Here is a 23,363-nt window from a genome sequence, read left to right as displayed (position 1 = left end):
GAACTTCTTAGAGGTTAGGGGAGGTGTAGATTTGGATTTTCTTTTCTGTTTCTTTGGTAGTGGAAGAGTGGTTAAAAAGGTAGGCAATTTGATGGTGTCCCAATCAATAGGTTCCTCTTTTGGAATGATTGGTTCACCATGGATGTTTATAGTGGGATCAGCAACAAAGGGTTCAGGTATGGAGGGTAGTGGTTTAGATATTGATTTAGTTACTTCAGTGTTATCTTCACTCCTTCTATGTGCCTCGGCCTTTCTTCTGTTTCCCTTCTGCCATTCCTCTCTTTCTTCCATACTCTCACCAAATATATATCCTTTGGCTTAGAAACAAGTTGTTTTCACTTGCAAAAACACATATGCTCAGGTTCAGGTATAAAAAAAACCGTTATACTCTGAGCAATTTTAAAGCAACCACATTTCTTACTTTTTATAAAAAAGTTTGTAGGTGGTGAATCACTAAACTAATTTTATTAGATCTCCTAGCGAACAGAACCGAGAGTTCTATCCGGACCGACCCGAGCATAATTTTTTTTAAAACGAGCCGAGCCGAATTTAAAAACCGAGTCGAAAAAAATGTTCATGATCGGCTCGTTTATAAACGAGTCGAGCTCGGCCGATCCGAACATGAGTTTTCTCACGAACAACCGAGCTCGGCCGATCCGAACATGAGTTTTCTCACGAACAACCGAACTCGAGCCGAGTCGAGTTGTCAACTAATAGTTCGCATATATAATTTTTAATCGACCTAGCTTAAGTTATAATTTATAATTTTATAAGTTATATGGAGATCAAATACTAGTTTTATCTTACAATTATATATACATACTCACACTCTACACTTATTTTTTAATCCATATTATTTTATCAATTTATTTCACAAATCGAGTTTTAAGAACAAAATCAATTTCATTTTTAATTATCGAGACATTCATAACTTTAGAAATCGGACATTACTTTTAAATTGTTGATTTCGATTGTCAAAGATTTAATAATTTTTGATATTTAAGTTGAGTTGGTTCAGATTAGAAGAAAAGACAAATAAAATAAAATAAAGAAAGCAAGCCCCTTTGAGGTCGAGAAATATAATTATTAAAAATTATTTATCTTTTTCTTAAAAATGTTATAATGTTATAATTTATTTTAACAACTCAATATTTTAATATATTTGAAATCGTAATTTGGGTCGATTTTATCATAAACTCCTCTAATAAAAGTGTGAGGTGAAATTTAGGGTTAAATTTAATTAGAAATTATTTGTTAAAGTAATCAAGCTCTAGTGATATGTATTATATTAGTTAAATTAATTATTTAATTTATTACTAAAATATGGATTAAATTTTAATTAAATTAATTATATTTCTTTAAAATAAGTATTACATTTTAATTAAAAAATTTAAAATCTTTATACAAGTGATTAGTAAATATTTATTATTTGTTATATATAAAAAATTTATCCGTTTTGATATCTAGAATCTCATTCAATCAAAGTGAGCCGAGTTGAGTTACCGAGTCCAACCTAAATGCGCCGAGTCCAAGACGAATATACAAAAAATTCGGCTCCGCTCGTTTACTTATCCGAACTTATTTTATGTTCGCGATCGGCTCATTTTCAACGAGTCGAGCCGAATTCACTTAAACGAGCCGATCTCAAGTTCTTTTCTTACGATTTTATACTCATTAGTAAATTCGATTTCTCAAATGAAAAAAACTATGATGAATTATAGTCTTTGTGACATCTCTTTTATTCTCTTTGTGACATCCCATTCTATCAAAGAAACATAAAAAAATCAGTGTGTGTGCCCGCAGTGGTAGAACTAGGGCTGAGTCGGACGGTTCGGTCTGGGCGGAGTCGGTTCGGTCCGGACCGAATAGACTGAAAAATTGTATAGTATTTTTTTCTTAGACCGAATCGGACCGAAGTTATATTATGGACCGGACCGAACCGAACCGAACCGAACCGAAATAATTCGGTTTGATCTGGTTTTGGACCGAATAGACCGAAATGTTTTTCAAAAATAAAATTGCATTAAAAATTAAATCACAAATTATGAAATTTAAAATATAATTAAAATAACGTGATATGTAGAGTTCTAATACTCCATAAATGTAATTAAAATTTAAAAATTTTGATTATAATTTTTAAGATATATGTAAAATATATATAATACAAAATTATAGTATTTATGATTTGGTCTATTGGGTCTATTCGCTCCGGACTGAAATATTTGTGAAAAGAAGCGAACCGAATTTTATTTCGGTCTATTCGGCCTCGGTCTATTCGGTCCAGCCGAATAGACCGAATTTCTGAAAAATTTAGGACTGAACCGAACCTTCGGTTCAGTTTTTCGATTTCGGTTCGGTTTTGCTCAGCCCCAGGTAGAACCAGGATTATGAAACAACAGAAGCTAAAGTTTTGGATAAGAAAAATGGTGGGAAATAAAAAATAAGTGTGAATGGAGAAGTATGAGATAGTTGTTTAATGTCGTGAGAGTAAAATTAATGCATAGAATGCAGCAGAGATTCTGCCAGACTAGAGAGAGAGAGTGCTGAATTTACTTTGATTTTTATTGTAGATGCAGTTGGCTCAACCCTTTCCTGTGAGAGTTGGCTCGTCTTAATGTTTTTATTGTAGATTACATAGATTTTGATTTACTAAGAAATCTGCTGACACGATCGATTTGTGCTGCTCTATTTCAGTGACTGTGATGGAATGGTTTTGTATAAGATATAGACCCGATTACTGAGAATGTAAAGATCCTGACACTTTTGTTTCGGTTACATGCATGCATCTTGTTCGGAGGGGGCGCTGGCCGCTGGGAGAGCGCGGGGTGAGCCACCAGAATAAAGGCTCCCAAGTTTTGAACACCATGCATATATTTATGAACGACAATGTCACAATAAAAGCTAGATGGACTTTCTTTGATAGAATTTCAAAGTGAAGTTTCACACTATTTATATTAAAATAGAAATTAAGGGCTCAATTCTGAAGTTTCGCATAGAGTCTATGATTTTTTTGCTCCGGCCCTGATCTTGTTCGAGAGCAGGTTTAACTCTGCATATATTCTAAATGTCTTCTGACTTGCAATACAGCTACTCAGCTATGACTTTGCTAAGGATCCCAGTTCAACATTCTGCCTGGAGGAACCGTTAAGCTTCGTGCTGTTGTTATTGTAGGTTAATCAGAAATAATTATACATGATATTAAACCCGGTTAACAAAAATGAGAACAAGAATATAAAAACTCTACTTCTGGTCATTTGTTGAGATCTCCTGATCCAAATGGTTCATGAATTACAGTTTTGGCAAGACAGAAGTGCACAAAAAAATCGAAAACATTCTGAACTTTTGCAATATATCTACATTCGAGAAGTGCAGCATCTGGCATCCGATTTTTCATTTTAAAAAAGGAAACAACGCGGATGCACTATATATCTGCACGGTGAACATTCGAGGACTGGCACTCCGGTTACATCTTCACTGCATATCTTGCATCTTCGTATCTTTTTATTTACAAGCCATGTGAGGCCATGAGGGTGATGATGTGTGTAGCTAAAAATGTTGGTAGCGCCAAACTTCATATTACAGAACAAATAATATGGATCAATGCAGAAACTGTGAAATGACAGATCACAAGCACTGCAGTGATAAAACCAGGTGTTGGGATAAATCTGTTGAGAGCAAAATTCACAATCGAACTCGTGAGGATGATCAGCTACATTCTCAGGAGACAGAATCAAGCAGAGGGGATGTGGATCCCATCTATGTTTCACCAGGTGTGGCCTTAAGGCACACCTTATGTGTATGTAGAATTCACATTTTTCACATCCATACATGATAGCTTCTTGTTTCTCTGTTTCATATTCAAAAAAACATGCTTTGCAAATATAATCATGTGGATACTTTAATTGGTTAAGAGGGTGGCGATGAGCTTCGTGTTTGATTACTCTGGGTAATGAAGCACACCAGATGTCAAACCTCGTTGTTTGATTCCACATGACAATCCCATTACTAGGAAAGCTGCAACCATGGCATCTGAAAGTAGCGAATTCATTGAATTTGTTTCCAATCAGCTTGCCTGCTAGATGATGCTCAATCATTTTCGGAAATTGGGCACATGACCTGTGGAGAAAAAAACTGCATGAATTGCATACATAGAATGTATCATCAACCAAGGAGATTGGTTTAGTGCACCCATTGCAAATTAGCAATGCATGATCTTCTAAATTCCGGTTCAAGTAAGGGGTCAATGTTTTTGCATTCTTGTTTCCGAGTGCCAGCAGGTGTTCATGGCCCCAATGGTTGATATAAGGTGAAGGCTCTCCAATGGCAGAATTATGCAGCAGAGCGGCCTTCATGATACATTGCTGCATCATTTCATGTAGTGATGCTTCATCGTGTGCTGGGAAGTGCATCAAATTGGACTCTCCCCCTCCATCGTCGCTTAAGCTATTCCAAAAGAAAAAACATGATCCAATCAGAATAACTCCCAAGTGAAACAACAATGTAGGAAAACTAAAAATTTAATTAACAAGCAATAGTAAAAAACATAGGAAATACTAGGAGGAACTTGTACATCAACTTCTCACTTGATGAAGCACATTTCAGGTGAGCAAAAAATCTGCAATTTGCGCAATAATAAACCCAGTGGATGGGATTGATAAATTTATCACAGATGCCACATGACCAGTAAAATTCACGATATTCTTGGGGAAGAGAGTAGGCCAAGATGAGAGTGTGTTGGTAGTGATATTTACTTAGGTAGGTGATGGGTGCATTGGCACAACTCTTGTGTATCCAGAAACATCATGTGGTACAAATATAGGACTGATGAGAGTATCAACTCAATCCTGCTACAAAATAATGTTCATGACAATATTTATTCTTTAGGAGTATCTGCTAGGACTTCTAAATGTTGCACCTTAGCTGGCACATGGCATTCTGTCACATTGTCTTGTTCTGTTAGTGTCCTGTAGTAAGGTTGTTATTTCATTTTGTCTCACTCTGATGCACTCTCTTTAAATGTAATGTCCTGAAGAACCTTGCACTTATGATTCAAGAAATGATAATCATCAATCCCTAGTTCTTCATTCTATCTGCTTTTGGAATACTTTCTTATCTTTAAGTAAGTCAACATGGTATCAGAGCTACCAACTGCAGTGATAGAATGGTGAACCTTTCCAAATCATCAGACCCTTATACCTAAAACCCTCTCTTCTCTTCTCAACCTCAAAAATCAAAAATAAACAAAACCCTTTCTTTCCGATCTGAGAATCCATGACGACCCCTGCTACGACTCTGTCTAACAACAACAATCGTCTAACCCTTCAAGATATGACAAACCCATTATTTCTTCACCCATCTGATAACCCTACATCCATTCAAATTGACAAACTACAGGGATCTGGAGATTACAGAGCCTGGAAAAGAGCCATGGAAATAAACCTGAGCTCCAAAAGAAAGTTGGGATTTGTGACTGGAAGTGTTCTCAAACCAACAACTGACGCCACACAGATCGATCTCTGGGAAACTTGCAACAACATGGTCATTGCTTGGCTGACTGGTAATGTTTCCCCTAGTGTTAAAAAGTCTGTTATGTTTATGCCTACTGCTAGACAAATATGGCTTAGTCTTGAAAAACTTTTCTCTCTAACTAATGGCTCTCGAAAATATAAATTAAACAAAGACCTATATGAAATTAGGCAACTGAATCTTTCTGTCAATGATTATTACACATCTCTGAGAGCCATTTGGGAGGAGCTTGATGCCATGAACATTTTACCTGTTGTCACTAACCCTACTGCAGAAGTCACTACTTTGTTAGACACCATCTCTCTTCACATGGAAGAATCAAAACTGTTCCAGTTTCTTAATGGTCTCAATGAAACTTACTCCTTACAGAGAAGTCAATTATTAATGATGAACCCCCTTCCCACTGTGGAATCTGCATCTGCAGTCATTCAACAAGAAGAGGCCCAGAGGGACCTTCTAAATAACAACAAGATGGATCATGAAAGCCTTGCTATGTACAGCAAATTTAATCCTGATAAACAAATCACTTGCTCTGCCTGTGGTGTTAAAGGTCACAAAGAAGACAGATGCTGGACGGTTGTGGGTTACCCAAGATGGCATCCCAAGAGCTGTCTTTCAACACCCAATCAAGGTCATTCTCGACCAAAACCAAGCAATCACAGATGGGCCTCTGGCAATAGACAAGGTGGACCGAAATTGGCTGCTATAGCTCAAGTCACTACTGAGAGATCAACTCCAGATGTTTATTTCTCCCCACAACAGTTGGAGCAATTGAAACAATTGATGCCTCAACTGAACCTCCATAAAGGCTCTGAGACAGATGATGAAATTGATGTGCACTTCTCAGGAATGATAACACTTAATCAAGCCACTAATCTTACTCACAAATGGATAATCGATTCTGGTGCCTCCGATCACATGACTCCATTTGTGAGCAATCTTTTTGATCCTGTTCCAGCTGATACTTTGAGCAATATCAATCTCCCAACTGGTGACCGTGCACATATCAGTCACAGTGGTACAGTCAAATTGGAATCCGGCCTTGTGCTTCAACAAGTCTTGTGTGTGCCTCACTTTAAGCACAATCTCCTATCAGTACAGAAACTTATGAAGGACTCAAATTGTCAACTACAGTTCTTTCCTACGCACTGTGTCATCCTTGATGCAGATACAAGGAAACTAAAGGGTATTGGAAAAGCACACAATGGTCTGTACTACCTAATCAATCATTTAAAGGAATCAGTGCCTTCTTCCTGGCTATCTGCAACCTCAACATGTCTCACAGCCACTGTTGTTGACAAGCCTATGAATCAACCCTCAATTCCTGATACTACAAATCAGTTTGATCTTTGGCATCATAGACTGGGCCATGCTCCAGGTTCTAAATTGCAGCATATTCCTTATGTGAAAGCTCAAATACAGAAGACAACTAAGGTATGCATAACCTGTCCCATGTCTAAATTTACAAAGTTGCCATTTTCTTTAAGTGATTCACATGCCACTGCTATGTTTGATTTGGTTCATATTGATATTTGGGGCCCTTATAAGGAATCTACTAGAGGAAAATATAGATACTTTATGACTATTTTGGATGACTACTCTAGGCATACTTGGATTTATTTGTTGGCTCATAAGTCAGACTCCTTAAGCACACTTCAGGCATTCTTTAACTACGCCTCAAACCAGTTCAAAACCACCATTAAATGCCTTAGGTCTGATAATGCTCTTGAGTTTGACTCTAGTTCTTGTAAAGAGTTTTTTGCCTCTCATGGCATCATTCACCAGACCTCTTGCAGCCACACACCCCAGCAGAATGCCAGGGTGGAAAGAAAACACAGACACATCTTGGAGATTGCTAGGTGCCTTAGATTTCAAGCCTCTCTCCCATTGAAGTTCTGGGGTGATTATGTTATGGCAGCAGCTCATATTATCAACAGACTACCAACCTCTGTTCTTCACTTCAAGACACCATATGATCTTCTTTATAAAAAGCCTGCACAATATGATCATTTCAGAGTTTTTGGTTGTCTTGCATTTGCTAAAAACCCTGCATTTCCAACTGATAAACTTGCACCAAAAGGAGTTCCATGTGTGTTCCTGGGATATCCCTGTCTCAACAAGGGTTACAAATTACTGAACCTCCTTACTATGAGTGAATTTACCTCCAGAGATGTTACCTTCTGTGAACACATCTTCCCTTTCAACCCTCAGTGCACAGAGTCATACATGAAACCTTTGCCCGAGAACTTTACTCCACCTGCTACTCCAATCACTGATGATTTTTTGTCCTTATAAACTGATCCAGCTCACCCAGTTACCTCTCTTGATGACACTCCTGATCATACTGCTCAGCCCAGTAATGACAATGATATTTCTGATACATCACTAATGCAATCTGTTACTCCTATACAGCCCAGAAAATCTTCTAGGCCTCATGCCCCACCTGTATGTATGCAAGATTACATATCAGATAAACACAACCCTAAACACATTTCAAACTTGGCCTTCACAGCTATCACTCCTTCATTCAACTGTTTTCTTTCCACCATAACTAGAACTGCTGATCCTATCTTCTATAAGGATGTTGTCCAACATTCTCATTGGAGAATTGCTATGAACCAAGAACTTACTGCACTTGAGTCCAATGATACCTGGGAAATAATCACCTTCCTCCTGGAAAATCTGCAATTGGCTGCAAATGGCTATTTAAAACAAAATACAAACCTGATGGTGCTGTGGAAAGATATAAATGTAGATTAGTTATCCTGGGATGCAAACAGAAATTTGGTGAAAATTACTTTGAAACTTTTGCACCTGTGGCAAAGATGTCCACGGTGAGAGCACTCTTGGCAGTAGCAGCTATGGAGGATTGGCATACTATACAGATGGATGTCTCTAATGCCTTCCTTCATGGGGAGCTTCATGAGACAATCTATATGAAGCTGCCTCAAGGATATCATTATATGGGCTGTAGAATTGATGAGAACTCAGTTCATGCTCCTTCCTCTCCTCCTGCTAACTTGGTTTGCAGACTTAAAAAGTCCTTGTATGGGCTAAAACAAGCCCCCAGACTTTGGTTCTCCAAGCTTTCCTCTACTCTTCTCAAAATGGGATACACTCAATCTAAGTCAGACTATAGTCTATTCCTGATCTCCTCCGATAAATCAATAACTATTGTCTTAGTAAATGTGGATGACTTACTGATATGTGGAAATAATTCACCTCAAATTCATCAACTCAAGATCCTTCTTTCTGAATCTTTTCATATGAAAGACTTAGGCCCCATTAACTATTTCCTTGGCATAGAAATTCACAGGTCCCCTGATGGTTTCTTTCTTTCTCAGCAGAAATACACATCTGACATCTTAAAAGAATATGGCATGCTCAATTGTAGACCCCTGCAACTTCCTATGGACTGTCATCTGAAACTTACTGCTGATAAAGGGGATTATCTGGAAGATCCCTCCATCTACCAAAGGTTGGTTGGAAAGTTCATCTATCTGACCATCACTAGGCCAGATATAGCCTTTACTGTTCAAATACTAGCTCAATTTATGCAAGCACCAACAACAGTCCATATGCAAGCTGCTAAGAGGTTGCTAAGGTACTTGGTGGGAACAATGTCTCAAGGTATACTGCTGGCATCTTCTTCTGCAGCACAATTGACTGTATATCGTGATAGTAACTGGGCCAGCTGCCCAATGACAAGGAGATCAACTTCTGGCTATTGCATTTTCTTGGGCAACTCTCCCATCTCTTGGAAAGCAAAGAAACAGTCCGTGGTAGCCAGGTCTTCAACTGAAGCAGAATACAGATCTATGGCACTCACCACCTGTGAAGTTACTTGGTTGACAACACTTTTAAGGGACATAGGAATCAAGAATCTACCACCAACCCTGCTCGAATATGACAATCAGGCTGCCTTGGCCATTGCCGCAAATCCAGTCCTTCATGAAAAAACCAAGCACATCGATATTGATTGCCACTACATCAGGGATCAAATTCAAGCAGGCAATATTGTCACTGATCAGGTGTCTTCCTCTGATCAAATTGCAGATATCATGACAAAGGTCCTACCAATCAAGCTGCACACTGCTCATTGTGACAAGCTGGGAGTTGCAGTTCCTTCCCACTCTCAGCTTGAGGGGGAGTGATGAGAGTATCAACTCAATCCTGCTACAAAATAATGTTCATGGCAATATTTATTCTCTAGGAGTATCTGCTAGGACTTCTAAATGTTGCACCTTAGCTGGCACATGTCATTCTGTCACATTGTCTTGTTCTGTTAGTGTCCTATAGTAAGGTTGTTATTTCATTTTGTCTCACTCTGATGCACTCTCTTTAAATGTAATGTCCTGAAGAACCTTGCACTTATGATTCAAGAAATGATAATCATCAATCCCTAGTTCTTCATTCTATCTGCTTTTGGAATACTTTCTTATCTTTAAGTAAGTCAACAAGGACAAGTCTGTAGCTGTGGTGTTGCAAGCATGACATGGTAACAAAGCTGCGCTTTGGACTAGGGTTAATGGGTGATTGTGACCTGGATGACAACGGGTACGATTCTCTAGAAATTTAAGTTCAGATGCTACACATTTCAGACAAAAAAAATCGATTTTTAGCAACATACATAAAGCCCTGAGAATAACCTTCACAAACACAACACGTATTATAGTAAAGTTTTCTATATGAACGTGCAATGAGGCGTAGAGGGTGCTGGGGGATCATATGGTGTGTAAATGTTGAGGGCAACTCAGAACAAGTTTTATGCATAAAGAAACCAACACAATCACTCGATGAGCTACCATCAATGACGGAAGTGTGGCACCTATAAAATGCGTCTAGGAGTTTGTTTATCGGTTGTCTGCACATAGCACATTCTACATCCTTGCCAACAACAGACTCAGCTTCATTTAGTGTCAGCTTATGGTCATGAAGAAAATGTTTCAATTCTCCCATCTATGTATGAAACTAACACAAAGACACACACACAAGAGGGATATGTATGTTTACAAAAGGAAAGCATATATGAAAGGTCTGTTTCTACCTTGTTCTATGTAAGGGAGCTACAAAACACAATTAAGTAGTTAACGCAGTTTATAAGTTTGATGCATTGTTGACATGTGAAGCAATGCAGATTTAAAAAATTGTTTGCATTTGAATAATTTAGTGACAAGTAAGAATATGTACAAGAGTCAAATTGAAGAGTTCACTGATAAGGCACAAGCAATAACCTTAACATTTTTATTCCAATATTCATCACCAAGCGATACAAAGAAAAAGAAGCAGGCCCCCAAAAAATAATGATTTGTTAGGGGTCTGTGGTGGGTTAGTCGTTACCCAAGTTGATTGCATTTAGGACAATAGGCTTCGACTTACTTTCATAATCGGGATTTGACCCGGGTTGTCACTTATGGTATCAGAACCGACTCTCGAAAACTTGACGCGTCAAGTTGTCGGAGGTGAGGACATGAAGGCTGGTAGTATTATCCCACAATGGCAAGAAATCCGTAGGTGGGGACACGAAGTCAGCCGGTATTATCCCACAAAGGCTAGAGAGATATGATCTTGGTCCTATAGGTTGTCTGTTCGGGCCAGACTATAATTAATTATTATGTGTCTGCTCTAATTTTTGAATATACAAATTACTACAAGGAAGATGAAACTAGATTTTGTCCATCATAGTCCTGAGTTCCCTGACTTCTCTCAGAATTTCATACAGTGCATTACTAATTTACTACTTATATATCGACATTTCTGTCATTGGGTTGAAAATGAGAGCTCTATATGTACTTCCAGCTTAACTATATTCAAAACTAGAACAAGAAGTTTCAAGGAGTAGCGTTGATGACATTTTAAATTTTGTTTCAAAGGGGTGATGGTCATGGTGAAATAATATAACTGGTTTATTCAAAATTGATGACAGACGACAGAAGACACATTATTGTGCTGCTGCTGCTGAACACTTTGTTGGTGTTGTTGGTTGTGTTAAGTAACCGGTCCGTCTAAAACCTGAGTCTCTCCCTAAACCGAGCTCTGATACCATATGTTAAGTAATCAGTCCGTCTAAAACCTTAAGGTGGTAGAGGAAGGTCCGAACAGGATCTTATACTCTTTAATAGGTTGGACAGACGGTTAGGAATGTTAATGACGAGCATCATTCGTGCCAGGACCAATTAATTGGTTAGCATCAGAATATCTTAGTAATCTTAAAACAGGACGAGATAAAGCTGGAGAAGCACTTAGCAGGAGAATCGAGACTGTAAAAATTTGTCAGAAAGTGTTAGATCGTCAATGAGGCAAGTTCCTACCTTAGTATCCAGGTTTGAGTTGCGTATTAACTGTAGTGAGGCATAATATGACAGATGATAAAATTACAGAAATTTAAATGCCTGACTAAACTTCATTTTCTAAAAGAAACAATGTGTATGCACTACATATTTGCACGGTGAACATTCTAGAACAGGCAGTCCTGCTACATCTTCACCGCATATTTTGCATCTTTGCTTCTTTTTATTCAGAATCATTGTGAGACCGTGTTGGTGAGGAAGCGCTTCGCTAGAAATGTTGGTAGCTCCAAACTTGACATTGGAGAGCCGATAATATGGATCGATACAGGAACCATGAAATGATAGATCACAAGCATTGCAGTGATAAAACCACGCGTTTGGGTTAATCTGTTCAGAGCAAAATTCACAGTCAAACTCGTGAGGATGATCAGCTACATTCTTCGGAAACAGAATCAAGTAGAGGGGGTGTGGATCCCATCTATGTTTCACCAGGTGTGGCCTTAAGGCACACCTTGTATGAATGTAGAATCCACATTTTTCACATCCATACATCATAATCTCTTTCTCATCTGCAGTAACACTCCAACATGCTTTGCAAAAATTATCATCATCTGGATACTTTAATTGGTTAAGAGGGTGACGATGACCTTTATGTTTAATTGTTCTGGGTAATGAAGCACAACCAATGTCAAATTTGGCTGTTTCATTGAACATGAAAATCCCATTACTAAGAATGAGGCAACCTCCGCATTTAAAAATAGAGAATTCCTTGAGTTTATTTGCAACCAGATTGCCTGCTAGGTGATGCTCAATCCTTTTCGGAAATTGGGCACATGACCTGTGGAGAAAATAATTGCATGAATTGCATTCATAGAATATTTCATTAACCAAGGAGATTGGTTTTGTGCACCCATTGCAAATAAGCAATTCAGTATCTTCTAATTTGTTTCCGAGTTCTAGCTGGTGTTCATGGCCCCAACAGTCTATATGAGGTGAAGTTTCCGTGGTAGTGGCAGAATTATGCAGAGCATTTGTTGCCTTCATTATACATTGCTGCATCATTTTATATAGTGATTCTTTATCATGTGCTGGAAATTGCATCAACTTGGACTCGCCGCTATCTGCTTCATCATCGTTACTTTCACTTTTACAAAAGAAAGAAAAAAATTTCTGTCAGAATAACTCCAAGTAAAAACTAGAAATTTATTTAAGAAGTAATCAATAGTAAAGATATAAAAAATAATAGGAGAAAATTGTACATCAACCTCAACATTACACTTGATGAAGCAGCACATTTCAAGTGAGCAAAAAATCTGCAATTTGCACAATAATAAACCCAGTAGACGGGGTTTATAATTTTACTGCAGACGCCACAGTTCCAGTAAAATTTACGATATTCTTGGGGAAGAGAGTAGGCCAAGATGAGAGTGTGTTGGTTGTGATATTTACATTGGTAGGTGATGGGTGCATCGGCACAACTCTTGTGCATCCAGAAAGAACATATGGTACAAATATAGGACAAGTCTATAGCTGTAGTGTTACAAGCATGACACAGTAACAAAGCAGCTGTTTGGACTAGGGTTAATGGGTGCTTGTGACCTTGATGACGAAGGATACGGTCCTCTAGAAATTTAAGTTGGGATGCTACACATTTCAGACAAAAAAATCGGTTTTCAGAAACATACATAAAGCCCTGAGATAAACCTCCACAAGCATTACAAGGGTAAAGCAGTTGTTTTCTATATGGACGCGCAATGAGGCTTAGAGGGTGTTGGGGGATCATAGGGTGTGTAAATGTTGAGGGCAACTCAGAACAAGTTTTATGTAAAAAGAAACCTGCACAGTTACTTGATGAACAACCATCAGTAGCGGTAGTGTTGCACGTATAAAATGCGTCTATGAGTTTGTTTATTGGCTGTCTGCACATAGCACAATCAACATCCTTACTGACAACAGACTCAGCTTCATTTAGTATCAGCTTATGCTCATGAAAAAAATGTTTCAATTCTCCCATCTATGTATGAAAAGAACACAGACACACACACACCGGAGAGAATGTATGTTAACAAAAGAAGAAGTATGAATGATTTTACACAACCACACTGCAATTTAAAAGTTTGATGCATTGCTGACAGGTGAAGCAAAACAAAATGTTTGCATTGGAATAATTTTGTGACAAGTTAGAATATGTCTAAGTGTCAAATTGAAGAGCACACTGACAAGATTACAAAGAAACCTCGCATACAAGCAACAACCTTAACATTTTTATTCCAGTTCATCACCAAGCATACAAAATCAAGAGTACAGGCTATTCAGGTCTCTTTTGCCTAAAAGAAATGGTTTCTTGAAAATGAAGTCTTGTGCGTCGTTTATCTTACAAAGAAGTTAATTATTACTTGCAAAAGTACACAGGCTTCCACCTTGTGGAATGATGATAAAGTCCTTATGCTCGAGCAATTTTACTAGAACCACATTCCCTTACTTTGGAGAATCAAAGTAAGCTAAGGCAGTCATAAGTTTTTTTCTTTTTTTGCCACAACGAAGCTGAACATTCCTTGCTTTCGAGTATCAAAGAAGTGATCCCGTTTTTCATTAGGCTAGCCGAGACTGCAAAACCCTCAATCTTACTTTTTAAGTACATGGCATTTTATACAGTATGCAGTTGGCTCAACCCTTGCCTATTGAAGTTGACATTTCGTTTGATATTGTTCCAAAAATTAGTCAGAATTGGACAGTAGAGAACTCTTGAAAGCACCAAAGATGAACACTACCTAAACTAATCATCATGAATGCTGTAATTAGCTGCGCTTGCATATTAGCATGATACAGATTAATAAGAAAATGGTTTAAGTCTAGCAGAAGAATAAATTACTATAACATAATGAAATGGAACTTAGCATTCAACCTCAAGTTGTAGTACCGTGTGGCCTAATTCTTGTTGTTACTTTCTTATGCAGGGTCTTCAGTACCTATGCCAGAAGCAAGAAGAACGACTGAGCTCCCAGGAACCTGTTGTGGAATGGCCAATTATCGGTCACCTTCATCACTTGTTCGGAGCCATGGCAGATAAAGTTGGACCAATCTTCTTGTTGCAACTAGGAGGTATTAGGTAGCTCGGAAGCTAGTGACTTAGAATAATTTGTAAAATACAAATTGAGCATATGCACACCTGCATATATGTGAATATAATCTGATTTTAACACTTTTGTTTCACTTATGCACTGTTCTTGTTTACCAGAAATAGATTTAACTCTGAGAATCGGTTAGTGACTCTTTATTCTTGATTGCTGAACTAAGATGACTGCTATTGTTAATGTTGAAATTCTGAATTTCATAAATAATCTATAAAATGTTAGTAGCACCAAGCTTCATGTTTGAGAACAGATAATATGGATCAATACAGTGGATATGAAATGATAGATCACAAGTATTGCAGTGATAAAACCAAGTGGTTGGGTTAATATTTTCGGAGCAAAGTTCACAATCGAAATCGTGAGGATGATCAGCTACAGTCTTGACAAACAGAATCAAGTAGAGAGGATGCGGATCCCATCGATGTTTCATCATATGTGGTCTTAAGGCACACCATACATGTAAAAGTATGCTTTGCAAAAGTCATCGTCTGGATACTTCAATTGGTTAAGAGGGTGTCGATGACCTTCATGTTTAATTATTCTCGGTAATGAAGCACACCCGATGTCAAATTTAGTTGTTTTATTGATCAACAAGAAAATCCCATTACCAAGGATGCGGCAACTTTGGCATACTCTAAAACCTAGTTCATCGAACTCTCGTACAAAGGAAATTCCATCGGCTTGGTTGCCTGCTAGATGATGCTCCATCTTTTCCGGAAACAGGGCGCATGATCTGTGGAGAAAAAAATTGCATGATTTGCATTCATAGAATATTTCATCAACCAAGGAGATTGGCTTAGCGCACCCATCACAAATTAGCAATTCAGTATCTTCTAATTTCTGCGTTCTTGTTTTTGCGTTCTTGTTTCCGAGTGCCAGCTGGTGTTTGTGGCCCCAGTGGTTGATATAAGGGGAAGGTTCTGCAGTGGTGGCAGAATTATGCAGGAGAGCATCTGCTGCCTTACTGATACATTGCTGCATCATTTCACCTAGTGATGCTTTATCGCGTGCCGGAAAGTGCATCAAGTTGGACTCTTCACTATCTGCTTCATCGTCGTCACTTTCACTATATTTCAAAAGAAAGAACAAACCCCAGTCAGAATAGTTCCTAGTCAACAATGTTGGTAAACTAAACATATATGCATATATTAAGGTTTAATGACGTTTTAGATCTTAAGGTTTGCACCAATATATCTATTAGCTCCGGTGGTTCAAAACTGCTTATTTTTCATCCTAAAGTACCGAAACGTGTCTTTTAATCCTTGGACTAGGAAAAAATGATGTAAATTGGCTAGTCCAAGAGTAAAAAGACACGTTTTTAGCATGTCAGAGGCAAAAATGTGAGGTTTTGAACTACATGGGCTGATGAGTATATTGGTGCAAAACTTAAGGCTTAGAAGGTCATTAAGCCATCTAATAAATAAATCAATCTGAAATATATAAGAATAAGAGGAAATGGTATATCAACCTCAACATCTTAGTTGATGAAGCACATTTCACCTGAGCAAAAAATCTGCAATAATTTAGTAACAAGTAAGAATATGCATGTTAAATTGAAGAGGTAAGTGATGAGAATACATTTAAAAAATTGTCCGCATTCGAATAATTTAGTGACAAGTAAGAATATGTACAGAAAACCGCAGATACAAGCAATGACATCTATATTTTTTATTCCAATTTATCACGTCCAGAAAAGCAATATTGCATGTAAAGATATTTTGATCAAAACCCAGTAGTACACCATACAAGCTATTTATGTCTCGTTAGCCTAATAAAGTCGTTGCTTAAAAATAAAGTCTTGTATATCCTTTGGCTTAGAAACAAGTTATTTTCACTTGCAAAAACACAGATGCTCAGGTTCAGGTATAAAAAAAACGGTTATACTCTGAGCAATTTTAAAGCAACCACATTTCTTACTTTTTATAAAAAAGTTTGTAGGTGGAGAATCACTAAACTAATTTTATTAGATCTCCTAGCAAACAGAACCGAGAGTTCTATGCGGACCGACCCGAGCATAATTTTTTTTAAAAAGAGCCGAGCCGAGTTTAAAAACCGAGTCGAAAAAAAATGTTCATGATCGGCTCGTTTATAAACGAGTCGAGCTCGGCCGATCCGAACATGAGTTTTCTCACGAACAACCGAGTTCGGCCGATCCGAACATGAGTTTTCTCACGAACAACCGAACTCGAGCCGAGTCGAGTTGTCAACTAATAGTTCGCATATATAATTTTTAATCGACCTAGCTTAAGTTATAATTTATAATTTTATATGTTATATGGTGATCAAATACTAGTTTCATCTTACAATTATATATACATACTCACACTCTACACTTATTTTTTAATCCATATAATTTTATCAATTTATTTCACAAATCGAGTTTTAAGAACAAAATCAATTTCATTTTAAATTATAGAGACATTCATAACTTTAGAAATCGGACATTACTTTTAAATTGTTCATTTCGATTGTCAAAGATTTAGTAATTTTTGATATTTAAGTTGAGTTGGTTCAGATTAGAAGAAAAGACAAATAAAATAAATTAAAGAAAGTAAGCCCCTTTCAGGTCGAGAAATATAATTATTAAAAATTATTTTAACTTTTTCTTAAAAATATTATAATTTTATAATTTATTTTAACAAGTCAATATTTTAATATATTTGAAATTGTAATTTGGGTCGATTTTATCATAAACTCCTCTAATAAAAGTGTGAGGTGAAATTTAGGGTTAAATTTAATTAGAAATTATTTGTTAAAGTAATCAAACTCTAGTGATATGTATTATATTAGTTAAATTAATTATTTAATTTATTACTAAAATATGGATTAAATTTTAATTAAATTAATTATATATTTCTTTAAAATAAGTATTACATTTTAATTAAAAAAATTAAAATCTTCATACAAGTAATTAGTAAATATTTATTATTTGTTATATATAAAAAATTTATCTGTTTTGATATCTAGAATCTCATTCAATCAAAGTGAGCCGAGTTGAGTTATCGAGTCCAACCTAAACGCGCCGAGTCCAAGATGAATATACAAAAAATTCGGCTCCGCTCGTTTAATTATCCGAACTTATTTTATGTTCGCGATCGGCTCATTTTCAACGAGTCGAGCCGAATTCACTTAAACGAGCGGATCTCGAGTTTTTTTTTACAATTTTATACTCATTAGTAAATTCGACTTCTCAAATGAAAAAAACTATGATGAATTACAGTCTTTGTGACATCTCTTTTATTCTCTTTGTGACATCCCATTCTATCAAAGAAACATAAAAAGATCAGTGTGTGTGCCCGCAGTGGTAGAACTAGGGCTGAGTCGGTTCGGTCCAGGCGGAGTCGGTTCGGTCCGGACCGAATAGACTGAAAAACTGAATAGTAATTTTTTCTTAGACCGAATTGGACCGAAGTTAAATTATGGACCGGACCGAACTAAACCGAACCGAAATAATTCGGTTTGATCTGGTTTTGGACCGAATAGACCGAAATGTTTTTCAAAAATAAAATTGCATTAAAAATTAAATCACAAATTATGAAATTTAAAATATAATTAAAATAACGTGATATGTAGAGTTCTAATACTCTATAAATGTAATTAAAATTTAAAAATTTTGATTATAATTTTTAAGATATATGTAAAATATATATAATACAAAATTATAGTATTTATAATTTGGTATATTCGGTCCGGACCGAAATATTTGTGAAAAGAAGCGAACCGAATTTTATTTCGGTCTATTCGGTCCAGACCGAATAGACCGAATTTCTGAAAAATTTAGGACCGAACCGAACCTTCGGTTCCGTTTTTCGGTTTCGATTCGGTTTTGCTCAGCCCCAGTTAGAACCCGGATTCTGAAACAACAGAAGCTAAAGTTTTGGATAATAGACCCGATTAATGAGAATGTAAAGATCCTGACACTTTTGTTTCGGTTACATGCATGCATCTTGTTCGGAGGCGGCGCTGGGAATAACCTTCACAAACACAACACGTATTATAGTAAAGTTTTCTATATGTTGAGGGCAACTCTGAACAAGTTTTATGCATAAAGAAACCAACACAATCACTCGATGAGCTACCATCAATGACGGAAGTGTGGCTCCTATAAAACGCGTCTAGGAGTTTGTTTATTGGCTGTCTGCACATAGCACATTCTACATCCTTGCCAACAACAGACTCAGCTTCATTTAGTGTCAGCTTATGGTCATGAAAAAAATGTTTCAATTCTCCCATCTATGTATGAAACTAACACAAAGACACACACACAAGAGGGATATGTATGTTTACAAAAGGAAAGCATATATGAAAGGTCTGTTTCTACCTTGTTCTATGTAAAGGGAGCTACAAAACACAATTAAGTAGATAACGCAGTTTATAAGTTTGATGCATTGCTGACAGGTGAAGCAATGCAGATTTAACAAAAGAAGAAGTATGAATGATTTTACACAACCGCACTGCAATTTAAAAGTTTGATGCATTGCTGACAGGTGAAGCAAAAAAAATTGTTTGCATTCGAATAATTTTGTGACAAGTTAGAATATGTCTAAGTGTCAAATTGAAGAGCACACTGACAAGATTACAAAGAAACCTCGCATACAAGCAACAACCTTAACATTTTTATTCCAGTTCATCGCCAAGCATACAAAATCAAGAGTACAGGCTATTCAGGTCTCTTTTGCCTAAAAGAAATGGTTTCTTGAAAATGAAGTCTTGTGCGTCGTTTATCTTACAAAGAAGTTAATTATTACTTGCAAAAGTACACAGGCTTCCGCCTTGTGGAATGATGATAAAGTCCTTATGCTCCAGCAATTTTACTAGAACCACATTCCCTTACTTTGGAGAATCAAAGTAAGCTAAGGCAGTCATATGTTTTCTTCCTTTTTTGACACAACGAAGCTAAACATTCCTTGCTTTCGAGTATCAAATAAGTGATCCCGTTTTCTTTAGGCAAGCCGAGACTGCAAAACCCTCAATCTTACTTTCTAAGTACATGGCATTTTATACAGTATGCAGTTGGCTCAACCCTTGCCTATTGAAGTTGACATTTCGTTTGATATTGTTCCAAAAATTAGTCAGAATTGGACAGCAGAGAACTCTCGAAAGCACCTGAGGTTGGCAATTGCAATTTTAGACACTACATAAACTAATCATCATGAATGCTGTAATTATCTGCCCTTGCATATTAGCATGATCCAGATTAATGAGAAAAAGTTTAAGTCTAGCAGAAGAATAAATTACTATAACATAATGAAATGGAACTTAGCATTCAACCTCAAGTTGTAGTACCGTGTGGCCTAAATCTTGTTGTTACTTTCTTATGCAGGGTCTTCAGTACCTATGCCAGAAGCAAGAAGAACGACTCAGCTCCCCCCGGAACCTGCTGTGGAATGGCCAATTATCGGTCACCTTCATCACTTGTTCGGAGCCATGGCAGATAAAGTTGGACCAATCTTCTTGTTGCAACTAGGAGGTACTAGGTAGCTCGGAAGCTAGTGACTTGGAATAATTTGTAAAATACAAATTGAGCATATGCACACCTGCATATATGTGAATAATCTGATTTTAACACTTTTGTTTCACTTATGCACTGTTCTTCTTTACCAGAAATAGATTTAACTCTGAGTATCGGTTAGTGGCTCTTTATTCTTGATTGCTGAACTAAGATGACTGCTATTGTTAATGTTGAAATTCTGAATTTCATAAATAATCTATAAAGATAAACAAATTTGAAAGGAAACAATATCGGATGCACTTTATATTTGCATTCTTATGTCTAGTTCTATGACTCTTGAAATAAACAATGCGTATGCACTTTATATTTGCATGATGAACATTCCAGAACAGGCTTCCCGGTTACATCTGTTAGAAAATTAGGATTTTAGAGCTTAATTTAATTATGTTCTTGATGGTAATCCTAAAATCTAATGATTGGAAATTGTTCAATGATATTTGAACTTAAATTTTCATGTATGGTTTTAAGAATTTTCTTAATGAAATCCATATGAAATGAGAGTTGAAAGTAGCTTGGAAAAGCTTGGAAAATTTGAGAATGTTTGTCCCACATTGAAATAAATAAAGGGGGTTGTGTGCTTTATATGGTATTACCCACATGAGTAGTATACAACTACTAAGGTGTGTGATGGTCCATTGTGTTGTTGTGTGCTTCACGCGCACACACACGCGCAGAACTTAACTTGGTGTTAATGTGAAAAGCTATTACAAATAATTTAAATTCAAAATCTGATCAGTTTTGATTTTTTATTAATGAAGCAGTTTAATTCAGACATTAAGTGTGTTGACAGTTTCATTTTTCCTCTCCTATAAATAGAGGATAAACTGAATGTATAATAAATAGACACACTACATTCTCTTCTCTTCTCTTCAACCTCTCTGCATTTCTCTCCCAAAAGTCCTGAAGTGCTGATATTTTCCGGCGACTGAGGTGCTGGTCGAAGTGGAGCTTTTGTTGCTGCTGTTAACATAAACTCCGAGCTGTTTTATCCTGGTGGAGATATTGTGCGCATCCCAAACGCAGCAGGTAGGGGCAATATTCTCTTCAAGAGCAGCCAGGACTTCGAGCAAGGCCTGGTGACTCAGCTGTGATCAATTTTCTTGGCATTTTGTATCTGTGAACCTTTATTTCAGTCACTGTTAAAAGCTATGGTTTCGGGTACATCTTTCTTTCTCTCCTCGTTATTTCAGTTACTGATTTTGTTTACCTGCATGTTTTGTTTTGTTAACTGTGGTCTTGGCCTAAACTTGCTAAATTCTTTATACACTTGCTTCTATGTTGCTATATTTGTTAGTGAGATTTACAACATTCTTGAAGAGAATATTAGTTATATAGAATTTAGCATAATGGTTAACGAAAGTGAGGTTATCGTTGGTGGTGGTAGCAGTTCGGGTGCAACTGTTGGGGCCATTGATTGGACCACCTATAGTTTCCCACAAGCTGTTGAACTAACCGGTTTACCGGAGAAATTCAACGGTGGCATTGGCTTTTCTCGCTGGCAGAAAAGGATGAAGTTGTGGTTGACTATAAAGGGTCTGTGGCCGGTTGTGGAATATGAGAAACCAGTAGTGGATCAAGAGAAGGCTGACACAGTTAAGGCTTTTGCGAAGTGGGCTGAGAAGGATGGAGTGGCTAGGGCGGCCATTCTGGCGGCACTAACAAACACTTTGTTTGATGTCTATTCTTCTGATGCCTACTCTGCAAAACTCTTATGGGAGAAGCTGGACCAGACACATAATACTGACTCACAAGGTCTAGAAAAGTATTCTGTGGCAAGGTTCCTCGAGTTCAAGCTGGTGGACAATAAGTCCATGACTGAGCAGGTGCATGAGTTCGAGATGATAGTGCATGCTTTGAAGGAGTCTGGAATGAATCTCCCGGAGAAGTTCAAAGTGATGAGTGTGATTGAAAAACTCCCGAAGTCTTGGGAAGAGTTCTCTCTCTCCCTGAAAAGACAGAAAGGAGAGATCACCTGGACCAACCTTATGCTGGACATCTCGGTGCAAGAACAACACAAGTCCAAACAGGGACATGTGATGCCAACTGAACACGGTACCTCAAAGGTAAACATAGCAACTGTAGGACAAAAGATTAAGGCTTTTGCTAAGAAAGCTAATAGTAATAAACCTAAGAGTGACAAGGACAAGGCCAAGAAACCCAAGGCAAACAAACCATGCTGGTCTTGTGGGCAGGTTGGGCACTGGAGTAAGGACTGCCCTACGAAGAAAGCGAAGAAAACCGAGGTAGCGCAAGCAAATGTTGTGCTTGGAACCGCAAGTGGGCCTGTAGTGAACATGGTTGTTGGTGAGGCTACGGCTTCTGAAACCGACGTTGACCGGTATGTATCCTACAACCCTGTGATATTTTCTACCTATCTGTCAAATGAATGGTTGATAGATATTGGAGCTAATGTACATATTTGTGCTGATATTAGTTTATTTGTATCTTATCAACAGAGTCATAGCCTGACTGTGAAGATGGGGAATGCTAGTGTTGCTCAAGTACATGGAGTTGGAAACGTGGATCTGAAGTTCCCTTCAGGACGTATTCTATCTTTGACGAGAGTGCATCATGTTCCCAACATGCGTAGAAATATAATAAGTGGAAGCTGTTTAGTTTCTAGTGGTTTTGAAATTTCGTTCAAGTGTAATAAAGTAGTTCTTATTCACACTGGTACATTCTTTGGCAAGGGTTACTTGTCAAATGGTTTATTTGTTATTAATGCGGATCCCGTTTTGGGAAATTTGAATAATAATGTTATTCCTACTGTTAACTGTATTGAATCCTCAAATATATGGCATGCTAGATTAGGTCATTTAAACTTTGGTGCTCTTAAGAACATGATGAACTTAGAGTTGATTCCAAAATATACCATAGAAAAGAATTCTAAATGTCAAGTAT

The 23,363-nt window shown here is 37.3% G+C and overlaps 3 protein-coding genes and 2 long non-coding RNA genes across 5 annotated transcripts; 2 read left to right on the top strand and 3 right to left on the bottom strand.

The window, feature by feature from the left end:
- Window positions 1-2,968: 2,968 nt before the first annotated feature.
- Window positions 2,969-4,797, bottom strand: LOC141703498 (uncharacterized). The gene is made up of 2 exons (XM_074507017.1): window positions 4,571-4,797; window positions 2,969-4,443 (listed from the first exon to the last, which is right to left on the bottom strand). Exon 2 carries the CDS (start codon window positions 4,407-4,409, stop codon window positions 3,396-3,398), a length of 1,014 nt encoding a protein of 337 aa, XP_074363118.1. The 5' UTR covers window positions 4,410-4,443; window positions 4,571-4,797; the 3' UTR covers window positions 2,969-3,395.
- A 339-nt stretch (window positions 4,798-5,136) lies between these two features.
- On the top strand, window positions 5,137-9,993 carry LOC141703501 (uncharacterized). Its single transcript, XM_074507018.1, has 2 exons — window positions 5,137-6,960; window positions 8,874-9,993. Exons 1-2 carry the CDS (start codon window positions 5,272-5,274, stop codon window positions 9,678-9,680), a joined length of 2,496 nt encoding a protein of 831 aa, XP_074363119.1. The 5' UTR covers window positions 5,137-5,271; the 3' UTR covers window positions 9,681-9,993.
- Window positions 9,994-11,787: 1,794 nt separating this feature from the next.
- LOC141703497 (uncharacterized) lies at window positions 11,788-14,300 on the bottom strand. The gene is made up of 3 exons (XM_074507016.1): window positions 14,099-14,300; window positions 13,082-14,052; window positions 11,788-12,960 (listed from the first exon to the last, which is right to left on the bottom strand). Exons 2-3 carry the CDS (start codon window positions 13,828-13,830, stop codon window positions 11,937-11,939), a joined length of 1,773 nt encoding a protein of 590 aa, XP_074363117.1. The 5' UTR covers window positions 13,831-14,052; window positions 14,099-14,300; the 3' UTR covers window positions 11,788-11,936.
- Window positions 14,301-15,394: 1,094 nt separating this feature from the next.
- LOC141703500 (uncharacterized) lies at window positions 15,395-16,793 on the bottom strand. The gene is made up of 3 exons (XR_012567564.1): window positions 16,582-16,793; window positions 16,419-16,463; window positions 15,395-16,016 (listed from the first exon to the last, which is right to left on the bottom strand). It is a non-coding gene; the product is annotated as an uncharacterized LOC141703500 (long non-coding RNA).
- Window positions 16,794-19,945: 3,152 nt separating this feature from the next.
- LOC141703499 (uncharacterized) lies at window positions 19,946-20,527 on the top strand. The gene is made up of 2 exons (XR_012567563.1): window positions 19,946-20,061; window positions 20,274-20,527. It is a non-coding gene; the product is annotated as an uncharacterized LOC141703499 (long non-coding RNA).
- Window positions 20,528-23,363: the final 2,836 nt, after the last annotated feature.

Source organism: Apium graveolens, unplaced genomic scaffold, assembly GCF_009905375.1.
Source record: "Apium graveolens cultivar Ventura unplaced genomic scaffold, ASM990537v1 ctg670, whole genome shotgun sequence".
In the NCBI taxonomy this organism is placed as follows: Eukaryota; Viridiplantae; Streptophyta; class Magnoliopsida; order Apiales; family Apiaceae; genus Apium; species Apium graveolens.
The sequence above is the reverse complement of the archived record's forward strand: the minus strand, read 5'-3'. Positions and strand labels throughout refer to the sequence as shown.

Bases quoted from the DNA above. Each gene is read 5' to 3' on its own strand.
- LOC141703497 (XM_074507016.1), bottom strand. From the start codon at position 13,830: ATGGGAGAATTGAAACATTTTTTTCATGAGCATAAGCTGATACTAAAT. The intron at 12,961-13,081 runs GTTGATGTACAA...CTTTTGTAAAAG, and splicing joins TCATCAAGTGTAATGTTGAG to TGAAAGTAACGATGATGAAG.
- LOC141703501 (XM_074507018.1), top strand. From the start codon at position 5,272: ATGACGACCCCTGCTACGACTCTGTCTAACAACAACAATCGTCTAACC. The intron at 6,961-8,873 runs GTATGCATAACC...CTTTCTCAGCAG, and splicing joins AAATACAGAAGACAACTAAG to AAATACACATCTGACATCTT.
- LOC141703498 (XM_074507017.1), bottom strand. From the start codon at position 4,409: ATGCACTTCCCAGCACACGATGAAGCATCACTACATGAAATGATGCAG.